General features: G+C 42.0%; 1 protein-coding gene across 1 annotated transcript; it reads left to right on the top strand.

Moving 5' to 3' along the window:
* The first annotated feature begins 691 nt into the window (after positions 1 to 691).
* LOC142399172 (segment polarity protein dishevelled homolog DVL-3-like) lies at positions 692 to 13,809 on the top strand. Its single transcript, XM_075483675.1, has 15 exons — positions 692 to 1,264; positions 2,633 to 2,702; positions 4,756 to 4,871; positions 5,521 to 5,651; positions 6,458 to 6,593; positions 7,540 to 7,630; positions 7,746 to 7,815; positions 7,937 to 8,076; positions 8,480 to 8,556; positions 8,685 to 8,752; positions 8,843 to 8,992; positions 10,293 to 10,424; positions 10,811 to 10,978; positions 11,181 to 11,384; positions 12,512 to 13,809. Exons 1-15 carry the CDS (start codon positions 1,104 to 1,106, stop codon positions 12,868 to 12,870), a joined length of 2,073 nt encoding a protein of 690 aa, XP_075339790.1. The 5' UTR covers positions 692 to 1,103; the 3' UTR covers positions 12,871 to 13,809.
* The last annotated feature ends 95 nt before the right edge of the window (positions 13,810 to 13,904 follow it).

Genomic DNA, 13,904 nt, shown 5'->3' with positions numbered 1-13,904 from the left:
TACAGCATCTCAGATGTTGCAGGTGGTGGATTTACTCATGTACTTATGTGCAATCAATTTTTTTATGAGAATTATTAATGACGTTTCTAATCCAAAGTGTATCTGACAAAGAAGTGAGCTACATATCACTATAATGGTGAAAAATCAGCCCCCACGTGTTGTCTCTGTTTTGGGCTTCTTCTCTTTCAGTAATATCTAAATTTTAAAAAAAAGAGTCACATTTACTATTTCCAACATATATGTGGTACAGTAATGTGTGTCAATCATTACAATGTGGAAAATATTTGATCTTGAAGGCATGTATTCTGCATAAGGATTACCTCAATGTTTTATTTTTGCAAATTTCTTTTTTTTCATTGTCTGGCACAGCTTTGAGCTTTAACAACACATGTGTAAGGTCATTGGCTTTTCTTAAAGATTTTATTAAAATACATGAAGTCAAAATGAAAAATATATTTCCAACTAAAATCATCGCCATTAGGCTACAAAGTTTCGTATCAAATTAAAAGTGGTTTACAATGACTGGAAAATCGCCAATGTTAGTGGTCTGTCAGAATTATGGCGTCCATTACCTTTAGCGAGCGTGACCGCCTCTGTTGGGCGTAGAAGTGCAGTTCTCCTCCTCTCCTGTGGATGGCGCCCCTCCAAGACAGGTTTGGACTTTTCCCTTTTTTTTTTTTTTTTTGCAGTTTCGTGTGCAACAAAGTACCGAGCTTGGCAGAAAGCAAGAGGGGACAGCCGACACTTCTAATGTTTGTTTTTGCGGCGTTTAAAGAATATGTTTCCACTTGTTTCTAAGCTTTCGGTTGAATATTGAAAGTTTAATACAGAAGGAAACCAACGCGATTCAGTCTTTGGACTGTGTTGGGACGCTCTGTGGAGGGGCAAGATTTTTTTTTCTCCTTCAATAGAAGGCAGGCGTTTGGCGAGCTGCAGTAGAATATACAGAACCAGGACTAAGCAGCGAGTCGGTAAGCCAGCGAGACCCGGGAGGACCACGGCACAACCTCCGCTAGCGCCACGGGGAGTCGGGGCCCGAGAGGGAGCCTGCCAGGCCCTTGGCTTGATGCACCCTGCCTGCCTTACCTTAGCTACTGTCCGAGATGGGGGAAACCAAAATCATCTACCACCTCGACGACCAGGAGACACCATATCTCGTGAAATTGTCTGTGCCGGCCGACAAAGTTACTCTCGCAGACTTTAAAAATGTCCTGAAGAAACCAAATTACAAGTTCTTCTTCAAATCAATGGATGATGACTTCGGGTAACTGTTAATGGTTTATTGTGTGTGCCGTGGAGTCAACGTAACCATTCAGAGCATTCTTAGTTTTTGTGCAGCCGGATTACTGTTAATTTATTGGTTTCCCCATCCAGCTGGCTTGTCATCATTTTCAACATTGCCTGGCTGTCGATCATATGCTAGCCTTTTTGCACTGCTGCTCTCTTTGTTAGCTGCTAGCGACGAGCTCACATCGTTAGCGGACCTGTTCAGCATCCAGACCTCGTTTGTTTACATTGCTCGTGTGGCTAGTTTATACGTCTTGCGCTTTGGATTTGACCAACAAAGTTTGTTTTCAGTCAGTCTCTTGTACAGCACAACAAGCCTCGAATGGCTTTTTAATTTGGAATTGATAAATCGCGTTACTGACACTGTTAAAAATGAGTAGTTACTGACGTTACTACTGTCAGTTGTTGGCTAATGTATTGAACGCATATGCTAACAGGCTAATGTCAGAACGCTGGTCAGGAGTGAGACCAGCAGGCCCCTGCTGTTGTTGTCTATTAGTCCGAGGAATGCAGAGTTGGACACAGGAATGTCCCGTTCATCACTCTGGCAGCTTTAAGAGCGTGTCCCTTTGTGCTAAAACATGGGCAGAAAGTTGACGGTTTATGATCCTCCAGACAGGACCTTCTAAGAAGAGAGGTGAAATGTAGTATTTCTTTTTCTTTTTTCTTTTCTTTCCAGCACTTCAGCCAGGTTTCCAAAGTTGCTTCAAGATAAACATACACTTGGGTGGGACAAGAACTTAAGAACTTTTGGATGTGGGAGAGACGTGTTTTGAAAAGACCCACAGCTATTCACGTCATGCTGTGATGTGTGGGAAAATGGGAAAATCTCAGCTTCAAAACTGTTAATATAGATGAAGCGACTTGTTGGCCTAGTCTGGTACCCACATTTGCCTATGTAAGGCACAACTAATTGTAATATCAACATTAGTCTGGGAGGTTTGGTAAATGCATGCATAATTTGTCCTCTTTATGTGGCAAGGTGTATTCAAGGTCCGCGAGCCCAATGAAACCTGGAAGGGTTTGCTGAAAAATCCCGTGGTTTTAGACTTGCCATACCACCTTTCCATATGCAGGATTGCTTATACTGTATACAACTGTGTAAATGGCTCTTAATGTGTGAAACTGCCTTGTGTTTACTTGCAGAAAGCAGTTGTAGTTGTGTCGATTATACATTATTAAAACATAATAGTTTTCCCCAGTTGTCACTTTATGTCCACGCCAGTGGATCTTTTTGCCCATCGTCACAACTTGAATTGCGGTGTTATGCTGATGCCCAGAAAGTGCTTTTTCTATTAGTAATGGTTCACTGACACAGAGATTTTATTTACTATTCTATTTACAGGGTTGTAAAGGAAGAAATATCTGATGACAACGCTAAGCTGCCCTGTTTTAATGGACGTGTGGTATCATGGGTATGTTCACAATGCATCCCTAAATATTTTTTATTTGAATCCATTTTTTATAAAGAATTTGTGTTTGTTGTGTTAACTTGCGTGCATGCATGTCAAACTGTCATTCCGGTCTGTTGGTCACCAACAAGACCATCTTTAGAGTGAAGTCTTAGGCTTCTGTGTTCTAGTGTTATTATCACCTAGGTCACCAGAAGTCATTAAACAAGCTTGTCACCACATGCAATGCAGCATTCACCAGGATGCAGTATCCTATTTGATGGCTCTTAGCAATAATCCTCCTCTTGGAAACACAAGGGACATCTCGTGCTCGTGCACAGTGTCCCTTCCTCTCTTCTCAATGTTGAAATCAAATTAAAAACAAGTGAAATCACAGGATGGGAGGATAGTGCACAACAACAAAGGGTCTCACTTTGTGGCATTTAACAAGAAGATTGAATCTCACAGGCAGGAGAGAATGAAGCTGAGAGAAAGACCGCTCTGTGTCTTGATGTGAATGGCTAATGCTGCACTGTGTGCTTGTAATTGTAGGTTTTTATTTAGTCATCAACACCTTGTTATTGCTAGGTGTTTAGGTGTATAATTCATCATGCTCAACACGATGTGTTTCTATGCTGCTGTCAGTTCCTCCCTTTGAGTTGACCGAGTTAATCTCTCTGGGATTGTGGAAATTTTCCACGTACTATGAAGTGTTATCACTGTTACATCCATTTGTTTGTCTCCAGCGCTCATCTGTTGTTTCAGTGATATGATTGATTGTTCTCTGGGGCCCTGCCTGCTGCACATAATATCAGACCAGACTCTGGCAGTGCTCTGCTTTACTGTCACCTGACAGATTGCCCATAAGATTATTTGTTTGCACCAAATAGTTGTGGAACTGAGCTGGCCAGCAAAAAAAAACCTGTCTTCCTTGCTCTCTTGCTCTGCCAAAAATAGTCATAGCAAAAGAAGTAAAGTGTTTAAAAGGATCAGCTAAAATGAATTGTTGAAGCCGTAACTATTTCATGTCTGCCCTTCTCATTTGTCCACAGAGAATTCAATTTGATCTGACTTATTGAATAAGTTTTTCTGTTTTCCAGTAAAACGTAGCTTTTATCGTGGATTTTTTTATTTTTTTTGGGGGGAGGTGGCCGTGCCACCTTTTTAACCTTGGAAAAAGTCTGATGACCCCCACTTGTTGGACATTTTAATCCAAATGCAAACTCTCTGTGACTCCATATATATCTGTCACAGTTTTCTCAGTAATTGATTCATAAAGACAAACAGATTTATCCAACTCCTCAGGGAAACGAAACGACTAATAAAGTGTATGAAATCAAATTTGCTGAGGTTATTTTTATTTTTGTGGAGGCTTTTGTTCCAAACTATATTTCTTCATTGTTGTACAGCAGATGGAGGATACATTTTGAATTGGTGTTAAATAATGGACATAATCTGCAGCTCGCTATCATCAGCAGCTTGTAGTGACTATGGTTTCACATTTATTTCATGTTAATATATGTATATATATATATGGAGATCTTCAGCAAGCAGAACTAACGCATATGGGTTTGTGGTTGAACTAACAAAAAGGAGGGATATGCAAACATAACATGATACTATTGTAAAAAATCTTCACAAAGAGCTCTGTCATGGTCTGTGGAAGCCCATTTTTCCACCAAATCCTTTGGTAACTTAGGCAACACCTCAATAGGTAGACAAACCACAAAACTTAGAACAGACTCTTCTTTTTTCTCTCTCTCTCTCTCTCTACTATTTGAATCCACAGCTGTTTTTCTGTAGTACGGAATGATATATATCATACATGTTGCATGTTTTATTTATTTATTTTTTAAACGTCGCAGTTACACCAACGGTTCACCATCTGCAGATGCCAGCAAGCATTTACTTAGAGACAGTAAAACAAGCTTCAACACGCAGGTGTTGAATAGGGTGTAAACATGGTAGTGTTTTTTTTTTTTTTTTTTCGTGGGTCTGCTGCCCACTTGCTCTCTGTCTGCAAGCACACGATTTCCCTCTCAGCACCTGTGTGACTGATCTCACTTTCTGTTTATAGCTGGTTTCTGGAGATGGCACTCAGACAGACGCGGGCTCAGTGGCCGATAGTTTAGAGCCGACACCGCCTTTGGAGAGGACCGGGGGTATCGGAGACTCAAGACCGCCTTCCTACCAGTCAGTATACTCAGACTTTGTGGTGGAATTTGTTTGATAGAGGCGTTGTTTTTTTTTTTTTTTTGTAACATGTCCTTAATGAGTCAGTGAGAAAGACAGACATGCTGTGTGTACTTGGTGGCGTCTCTTTCCTAATAACTAAAGTAAGAGAAGAATCAGCTAATTGAATGGAAAGAACTTGTGACTGCCCAGGAGGAGAAAAAAAAAAGCCTTATTCCTCGCATGCATTTATCATTAAGTTGTGTTCATTCTGAAAATCGAGCAGAAATGTCGAGCACAGACGTTCCTTATTCATGCCCTCGGTTATACATTTGCCTGATAGAGTAGGATAAAGTCACTGCCAGTTTAACATTGTTTGATTCCGATGAAATTTGTTCAAAAACTTTACGAGGGCACATGATGGTCGTGAAATTAAATGCTCACCAGACTGAAATAAGTCAGTCAACACAGCATCTGCGGCTCCTGCCAAATATTCAGCTCCAGAGTCCCGTCTTCAACACAAGCAGCGAACTTGACCCGGGCTGCAGCCAGATTCTCGCAAGAGGCTTTTCACATAAACATTTGCTTTAGTGGCTGTTGAATGAACTCAGCTGCTCTGTTACTGACACAGAGTCATTTTGTCCACCCTGCTCTGTCTGTCTGTCTGTAGTGGGAAAGCAGCAAGCGGCCGGGACAGTTTGGATAATGACACAGAGACCGGCTCCATGGTGTCACAAAGGAGGGAGAGGGAGAGGGAGAGGGAGCGGGAGAGGCCGAGACGAAAACACTCAAACGACCACGGTCAGATTGCTGTGTGCTGCATGTCGTGTTTTATTTGAATAAGTGTCCCTATCTGTCCCTATCTGTATGTATCTTGTTGATTTAAGAAAAGGGGGAAAAAAAAAAAAAGTCCACGCACCTAAGTAATGCATTAGGTGTGGCTCATGCAAACTTGTGTTTGACAAACATCAAGACTACAATGCAGGACACTGCTCCGTCATCGTGTAGTCAGAATCCGTGTAGTCTGCAGGGGATCGAGGTGTAGAACAAAGCAGAGAGACAGTCCTACGTTGTTCATCTTCACCTTCCATTTATTGATCATGCATTGATCAGTAACAGCGGTGTTCAGAGAGAAATGGTTCAGAAGTTGTAAAACTCTCAAAGCTTAAAAAACATTGAAATGAGAGCTGGTCCTGTAGCATATTTACATTTAAACTGGATTTCCCCTTTTGACTTTGGAATATATTTTTTCGTTTTATTTATTTTGTTACACGTGTTTTCATCCTTTCGAGTCGCTCAGCTTTGCTTTGATGTGCCTGACCCTAATCAGAATCAGAATCAATCAGAAAAAAAACTTTATTTATCCCCGAAGGGCAATTAGAAGGGCGAAGAGCGGTACATTAAAAGAAGAGCAAGAAAATGGAATCACAAAGAAAATAAAAACACAAAAGGGGGTGACAAAAAAAAAAGATATTTAACAAATAAATAACAAATAAAATAAAAAATAAGGCGTCGATAAAATTAAAATGACAATGTGATTAAAGTGACATTGTAGTTAAAGTGTCATGGTGATATTGTAATCCTGGTGATATGCCATCCTGCTGCAGGTGGGAGGCAGAACGGGTACTCGTCGCGGGCGATGGGACGCGGAGGCGCCGAGTACGACAGCTGCTCGTCTTTCATGAGCAGCGAGCTGGAGTCCACCTCTTGCTTTGATTCAGAAGATGATGATGCAACCAGCAGGTCAGAGGCTTTCGTCCTGATTGTTCATAACTGCAGCTCTCATTGAGAAAAAAGGCCTTTGGCTTCAGGAGCGCACCTGGAAATAAAGTTACTGTTTTATGACAGAGATTCGTACGGTCTGTTTCCCTGGTGGTTTTTGTGGAAACTCCCTTGATCTCTTCCAATGGTAAACTCCAAAACCTGCGTTACAGACCGTGACTGGTCTCGGTCTTCAGGCATTTCACAGGATAGTTTTGTCCTGTTGTAGCAGCTGTAGTAGATTCAGAAAAAAGCCTAATCGGCATATTAGGTTCTTTCCACCACACAAATAAACTGATTTTTAACCCCCATAAAACATTTCTACACAACTGTCAGTAAGGTTGTAATTCTCAAATGATGTAGTTGGAAGCTGTTTTGCAAGCATTTTAAACTGCTCAGAACTCTTTTTAAAAGGCACTTGTGTAAAGGAAAGTGTGTGTAAACTCCTTTCTTTTTAGCACATATCGTTAGGGTTTAAATTGGATGATTATAGAAGTTATCAAGAAGAGCAGCTTCTGTTTTTCTACATATATTGGATAGATTTTATTTAAATATTTATTTGGGGGCTTTTTATGCCTTTATTGTATATAGGACAGTGGAGAGAGACAGGAAGCAGGGGGCAGAGAGAGGGGGAATAACACGCAGCAAAGGGCCATCCGATGCGGGACTCGAACCGGGGCCAGCTGCAGCAAGGGCTATAGCCTCTGTACATGGGGCGCCTGCTGTACCCGCTACGCCACAGACCGCCCCATGTTGGATAGATTTTAATCTTGATTTAGACAAAAGAGAAAATTATAATTGAAATGATACTAAGCCATTTTTTTTCCCAGCTTGATAATTACACTGATTCAAATATTTTATTATCCTCTAAATACTGGCTTCCAAATGTTTTTTTTTTTTTTTTTAAATGAAATGTTTGCCTCGTCAGGTTCAGTAGCTCCACTGAGCAGAGCTCCTCTCGACTAATGAGACGACACCGCCGTCGCCGACGGAAACCCAAGGTTTCCAATATGGACAGGGTGAGATGCCACACTCGTAGACTTAAAGGGGCAGTAAATCGACCAAATATTGAAATAGTGTTCCAGTTGTTTCTTTCTAATTTTATCTCTCAATTTCCAACTAACTTCCTTCCAGTCTTCGTCATTCAGCAGCATCACAGACTCGACCATGTCTCTGAACATCATCACCGTCACTCTTAACATGGGTAAGTTGCTCATTTAAAAGTTGGTCAAAAATAAACAGGCTTTCTTCCAACGATGACCATCTTTTCTGTCTTTCTTTTTTCTACTCTATAATGCACCTTTAACACTCTCTCTGCTTCACAGAGAAGTACAACTTCTTGGGCATTAGTATTGTTGGTCAGAGTAATGAGAGGGGAGATGGAGGGATCTACATTGGCTCCATCATGAAAGGAGGCGCCGTGGCTGCAGATGGACGCATAGAGCCTGGGGACATGTTGTTGCAGGTGTGTAGGGGTGAGAGAGAGACGCACAAAGACAAAAAATAATTTTGCATTCCTGAAATTTGGACCAGCAGAGTTTGTGTGTGCGTGTTGTTTTGGACACCTCCAGTGACATGAAATAAATTAAAGCTTTCTGTTTCACCTCGTTCTTTTCCGTGCCTTTAACCATGCCATCCGTGGCCATCTATTATATTTTCATGTTGATATTACGTAGAAGTTCTTGTGTGGAAAACTCCCATCTCAAATTGTGCAAATTGCCCTGGGATTCGTTGGAATGTCAGTGAAAGTGTTTATATAAGAAATTATTTGAAGGTGAGGTCGCATAACTCACTAAAAGTTAGATCCATGTGATGCATGAGCGCACTGTCAGACGCATAGTAATCCTCTGACATTTTTACCTGTGTAGGTGAATGACATAAACTTTGAGAATATGAGTAATGACGATGCAGTCCGAGTCCTGAGGGACATAGTGCACAAGCCAGGGTAAGCTGCACACAGAAATGCATAAAACATAATTGCATCCATAAACCAAAATGCTAGTAAAGCTGGAGCCTGTGCTATTCAGCGTGCTCAGTTTATTTTTAGTACTAATTGTCTGTGTGTTTTACCAGCCCCATTACTCTGACTGTTGCAAAGTGCTGGGACCCAAACCCTCGGAGCTGCTTTGCTCTGCCCAGGAGTGAGTATTTGTTCCTTTTTCCACTTCAGTGAATTGCAAATTATTTGCAAAAAGACTTTCCTTATTTTTATTTTTTTTCTGATTCTACAGGTGAACCCATCCGGCCCATTGACCCAGCTGCGTGGGTGTCCCACACGGCCGCCATGACTGGGGTGTACCCTCCGTATGGAATGAGCCCTTCCATGAGCACAGTCACCTCCACCAGCTCCTCCATCAGCAGCTCTATCCCCGAGACTGAGCGTGAGTCATGTCACCCCCTGCAGCAGCCTGTTGTTGATCATTATCATAACATGATAATCCAAAACAGCTGTGAACACATTCATTTACTGTCTTGTGTGCCCCTCTTTTCTCAGTTTTAGTGTTCGTTGCTTAATGTTGGCTTTTTTTCCCGCCCTATCACTTGCTTGTTAAATCTATTGATGGATAAAGTTGACCATTCACAGTGCTGTGATATGAGGAAAGTGCTCCAGGTCTGTTGATACTTCAGAACATTAAACTCGCAGCCATTTCGGACCACCTTCTGACCTTCCGAAAATGCAGAAACATCCCTATTCTTCCTCTGACATGTTAGGAAGACTCTGTAAGTGTGGCCCCGCCCTTAAACTGCATTCCTGTGAATGCTCTGTCCCAGAGTTCAGCCTCACAGCTTCCATCTGCTCGATAACTCTTGTCCAAACTGAGCCATAACTCACGCGTTTAATCTTCCCTGTAATCTTTGGAAACGGTCGGGATGCTTGGCTTCATTTCTAGAGAAAAATGTTTCCCCCTCTCAACACATTTTTCAACCAACCGATGGTCTGAATTTCAGGGGAATTTCGGTGTGAAAGAAATCATTTCATACGGTCACAGACTATAAAGTGTGTGTGGAAAATCCCCCCTCTTTAAATAGAATAGATATTGGATTAATGGTTATATTTCAAGTGCAGCCTCAGCAAAGGAAAAAAAAAAAAGCCTGTAGTTTTCCACTGTGAAAAAAGATTAGTAATTGAATTTCGCATCTGTTTCTAAACATCAGCACCTAATGCAGAGGAGCTACTTACCTGTATGGTGCAGCAGAATCTGTTTACATCTGATGCCCCAAAGGGAAACCAAAAAAAGAAATGAATCGTCACACTTTTCAAAATATCTATTCTGGGAATGCAGCAAAGCGAGGCTGTGATTTTTTTTTTTTTTTTTTTTTAATTAGAATGGAAGGATGAGGAAGATTTAATTCAGTATGACTGGGCTGTTGAAGGCTTTGACAAGACCAGCTAAGTCGTAGTCAAATTCCAAAATAGATCCTGCGGAATCCAATTTTGGTTCTTGGTCAACACAGAATGGGGGTCAATTTCAGTCCAGACCACAGGAAGCCAGAATATTATTTGAGGCAAATCCCCAAAACAGGCCAACGGTTTTGCTGCTGTCCAGACAAAACCACGGATCTGTTCTTGAAGTGTTTCGGAAGCAAAGCAAAATGGAGCTCGACAGTTTTATACCCGATGAAGGCATTCCTTAAGAGCGGCGTGTTTGTAACTCGCTTGTTCCCTCTTATGTTTCCTAGGATTCGATGATTTCCACCTCTCAATCCACAGCGACATGGCAACTGTTGCTAAGGCCATGGCCTGTCCAGAGTCGGGTCTGGAGGTGCGGGACAGGATGTGGCTCAAGATAACAATCGCTAACGCCTTTATTGGTATGTTTTCATCAAAGCAGCAGGCATGGTCCTGCATTCATTATGCCCCTCACATCTTTATTTTGATCTTTGCTCAGTTCCATTTGTGGACTGTGGCTGCCAGTGTTTCAGTTATGTGTCTGGGCTGCTTAAATGCCCTTTGGACTCATCACATGATTTTTCAAATCGAACATAGTTGGCAAACCTTGTTTTTTTTTTTTTTTTTTTTTCTTTTAAACTACAGCTGTTGAATTATGTTTTACCCAGTATTTTGTTCATATAGTTCTCTTTATTATTGTTTGGAGGATCTTTATTTTGATGCTGCCAGTGAAAAAGGATGGAACATGATAATTAGAAGGTTACGGTCATGAGTTTTCTGGCACAACATTGCGCTTTTGTCTCCTTAGGCTCCGATGTGGTGGACTGGCTTTTCCACCACGTAGAAGGGTTCTCAGATCGGCGTGAAGCGCGTAAATACGCCAGCAACCTGCTGAAAGCTGGCTACATCCGACACACTGTCAACAAGATCACTTTCTCTGAGCAATGCTACTATGTCTTTGGAGACCTGTGTGGTAGTAAGTGGACACAGATCATTGGTTAAGTAGGATCTGCCGACAGTTATTTCTACAAAATAAAAAACAAGTTTCTCGAAAGTTGTGTGTTCCCTTTAACGTCTAAACAAGCTTTGGTGTGAAGTTGATATATACCACCCGCTTTGCAGAAATAGGGCAAGACTGTAAGAGTTTAAAATCAATTGTATCCCTCTGTTTCCCTCAGATATGACGCACCTGTCTCTCCATGACCATGATGGTTCCAGTGGGGGTGCCTCTGACCAGGACACTCTCCCCCCTCTGCCCCACCCTGGGGCAGCCCCTTGGCCATTGGCTCTGCCTTATCAGTTCCCTATTCCACATCCTTACGACCTGCCTCAGCCCTTCCATGGAGGGCCAGGTGCTGGCAGTGCAGGAAGCCAGCAAAGTGGTGAGCACAGTCTGACTATACGTGCATGTGCTCATCGTAAGCAGTTTCAAAACATGAAGAGTAGGGTGTGAATGAACACTGTTTATAATGCTATTTCAATATCGAGACATTCCATCCAAGTGTTTACCTTTTAAATATCAAACACTGTGACATTTCCACAGAACGTGTTCCAGAGGCTGCGCATTCCTTTTCTCTGCAGTTCACTGTAAAATGCAGATCTTGCTTTATTCTACAATTTGTTTCCAATTTTAATACCTTCAAAAATAATACTTTTTTTTTTTTTTTTTTAAGTGTTTTAAAATTTTGTCCGGAGTCTGAGACAGAAAATCTAAGTTTTACGGTCACACATTTACGGAATACATTTATAGGTCTAGTGCTGTTTTTTCTTTTTAATCGGTCTGCTCCAAAGACCTGCAGGACACAACTTGGCTCATGAGTGGAAAAAATGTTGCTTCCAGCAGCCTTAAAGCTGCTGTATTGACTTACTTGTTTTTTTGTGTACATGTGTAGAAGAAGAAAACCAATTGTGGTATTCTAAAAAGCAGTCCACTTAAACTGCGGAGATATTTTTGTGGTTGCACACTACCCCATCTAAAAATTTATTGGCCAATAGTTCACCAGCAAGATAATGTTTTAATGAACACAAGGTTTTTTTTTGGGGGGGGGGGGGTTTAATCACTTTTAATGGAGGTTTAATGCTTCCAGTATTTATGCTGTTCTTGGTCAACATACCACACCTTTCCAACAGTGACAAAAAGCTTCAGTTGAGAATAATGCTTTCATCTCAGTGGATTTGAAGTCATCTGTTTGATCATCTTAAGTGCTTTAAATTCATCATTCTTAAAAGCTTGCTCTAAAAGCAAGCAAGCAGAATGTGTGTGGTAACAACATCAAAAGTTGCCTTCAGCAAGCTGAAGCTGTTTGGCCTTTAAAAGGCTGCGAACGCTTTGTCTGCATTAGTCATGCAGCTCTCCTCGGTCTCCCACAAAGCGGGTCAGCGTCCTATCCCGGTGTGATATGCTCATGTAGGTCGCTTGGATGTAAGGGGGGGGGGGAAAGCGCATTGCGTTTCGTGTTATCTCACGCTTTGATAACAATTAGCGTCTCTTTTTTTACTCTGTTAACAGGAAGCAGTGGTTCCAACTGCAGCAAGAACGAGGGTCGGAAATCTGGCGGCAGTGGCAGCGAATCTGAGATCAGGAGCCACCGAGCTCCAAGTGAGCGCTCGGTGGCTCCCCCAAGCGAGCGAAGCATCCGCAGCTCACTCAGCCACCGCAGTGCCAACTCTCACTCAATAGCCTACGGGCCAGGCCTCGTCTATGGCCCACCTGGCCTCCCCCCACAGCCCGCACATCTGCCCACAGCTGCACCTGGTGCCCCTCAAGGCAGAGAGCTGGCCTCAGTGCCTCCTGAGCTCACTGCATCGCGGCAGTCTCTGCGTATGGCAGTGGGCAATGCTGGAGAGTTCTTTGTTGACGTGATGTGACGGTGGGTCGTAGTTCAGTAACAAAGTAGCACAGTGAGCGTTCTGTCATACTGCCGAGAAGGACATCGTAGCAGGGCAGGAAGGAGGCGAGATTGAAAAAGCTGTAACCCAAGGCCTTGATTCCACTTTATTTAAAAGCCTAAATGGAACCAACCCAGTTTTGCATGCCGAGAGAAAATGTTCCTCCTCACCTTTGCTTTTCTTCCTTGTAGCAATGGCCATACTTTCTTCAGTGAAGAAACCCCCTCACTCAAGATGGAACCAAAGCGCCTCTCTCAGTTTGTGTTCGACAGGGGGGAAGCAGTTTGTGCAAGGACAAAGAGCAAGAGAGGCGTTGGAAACAGTCAGCTGTGGGAGATGACTCAGCGCTTTTCCACATGGATGTTTTTCATTTGTTCTGCTCTTCACTGTTCCCACCTCTTCTCTGCTTTCCTTATCTAGCGTTCTCTGTCCTCCCCCGCCCCTGTCCACGTTCAAAACTGAGAGAGAACGAAGTCTCTTCCCTCCCTCCATTCTCTTTGTACCCAACTTGCTGACCTCTAACAAGAGAAAAAAAGAACAAAAAAACCAACTAAAAAAAAAGTGAACACTAACTTTTACCTTTAATCAGATGTCTAAAATATTTGCCTGACGTAAGAGAGAAAGAAAGAAAGAAATGGAGAATCTGTACGTAGTGCAAGAGAATTGCTGTAAGAATGCGTTTGTTTTATTGTATACGTAGTTGGTCACAACTAGTTTCATTTTCCGATGCTTAACATGAGCATTCTGCTCCAAGAGACGTTTTTACTCTGCATTGTTGCATTTTTGTCTGCTAACCAGAGAATCTTCAGACTGTCTTGTGATAATGTATAGTGGAACAATTTTCTTACCATGTCTTTCACACTACTTTTATCAAGGAAAAATGTCTTTTTATTTATAAATATAGTTTTATGACTTAAATATGCTGCCTTGCGTTTTTTTTGTTTTTTTGTCTGAATCTGTCTGTAAGGTAGAAAATTACCACCAATTTTTTTTATTTCAAATTTCCATACCAC

Source organism: Odontesthes bonariensis, chromosome 14 (assembly GCF_027942865.1).
Source record: "Odontesthes bonariensis isolate fOdoBon6 chromosome 14, fOdoBon6.hap1, whole genome shotgun sequence".
Taxonomy (NCBI): domain Eukaryota; kingdom Metazoa; phylum Chordata; class Actinopteri; order Atheriniformes; family Atherinopsidae; genus Odontesthes; species Odontesthes bonariensis.
This window is presented reverse-complemented; position numbering and strand designations above follow the sequence as displayed.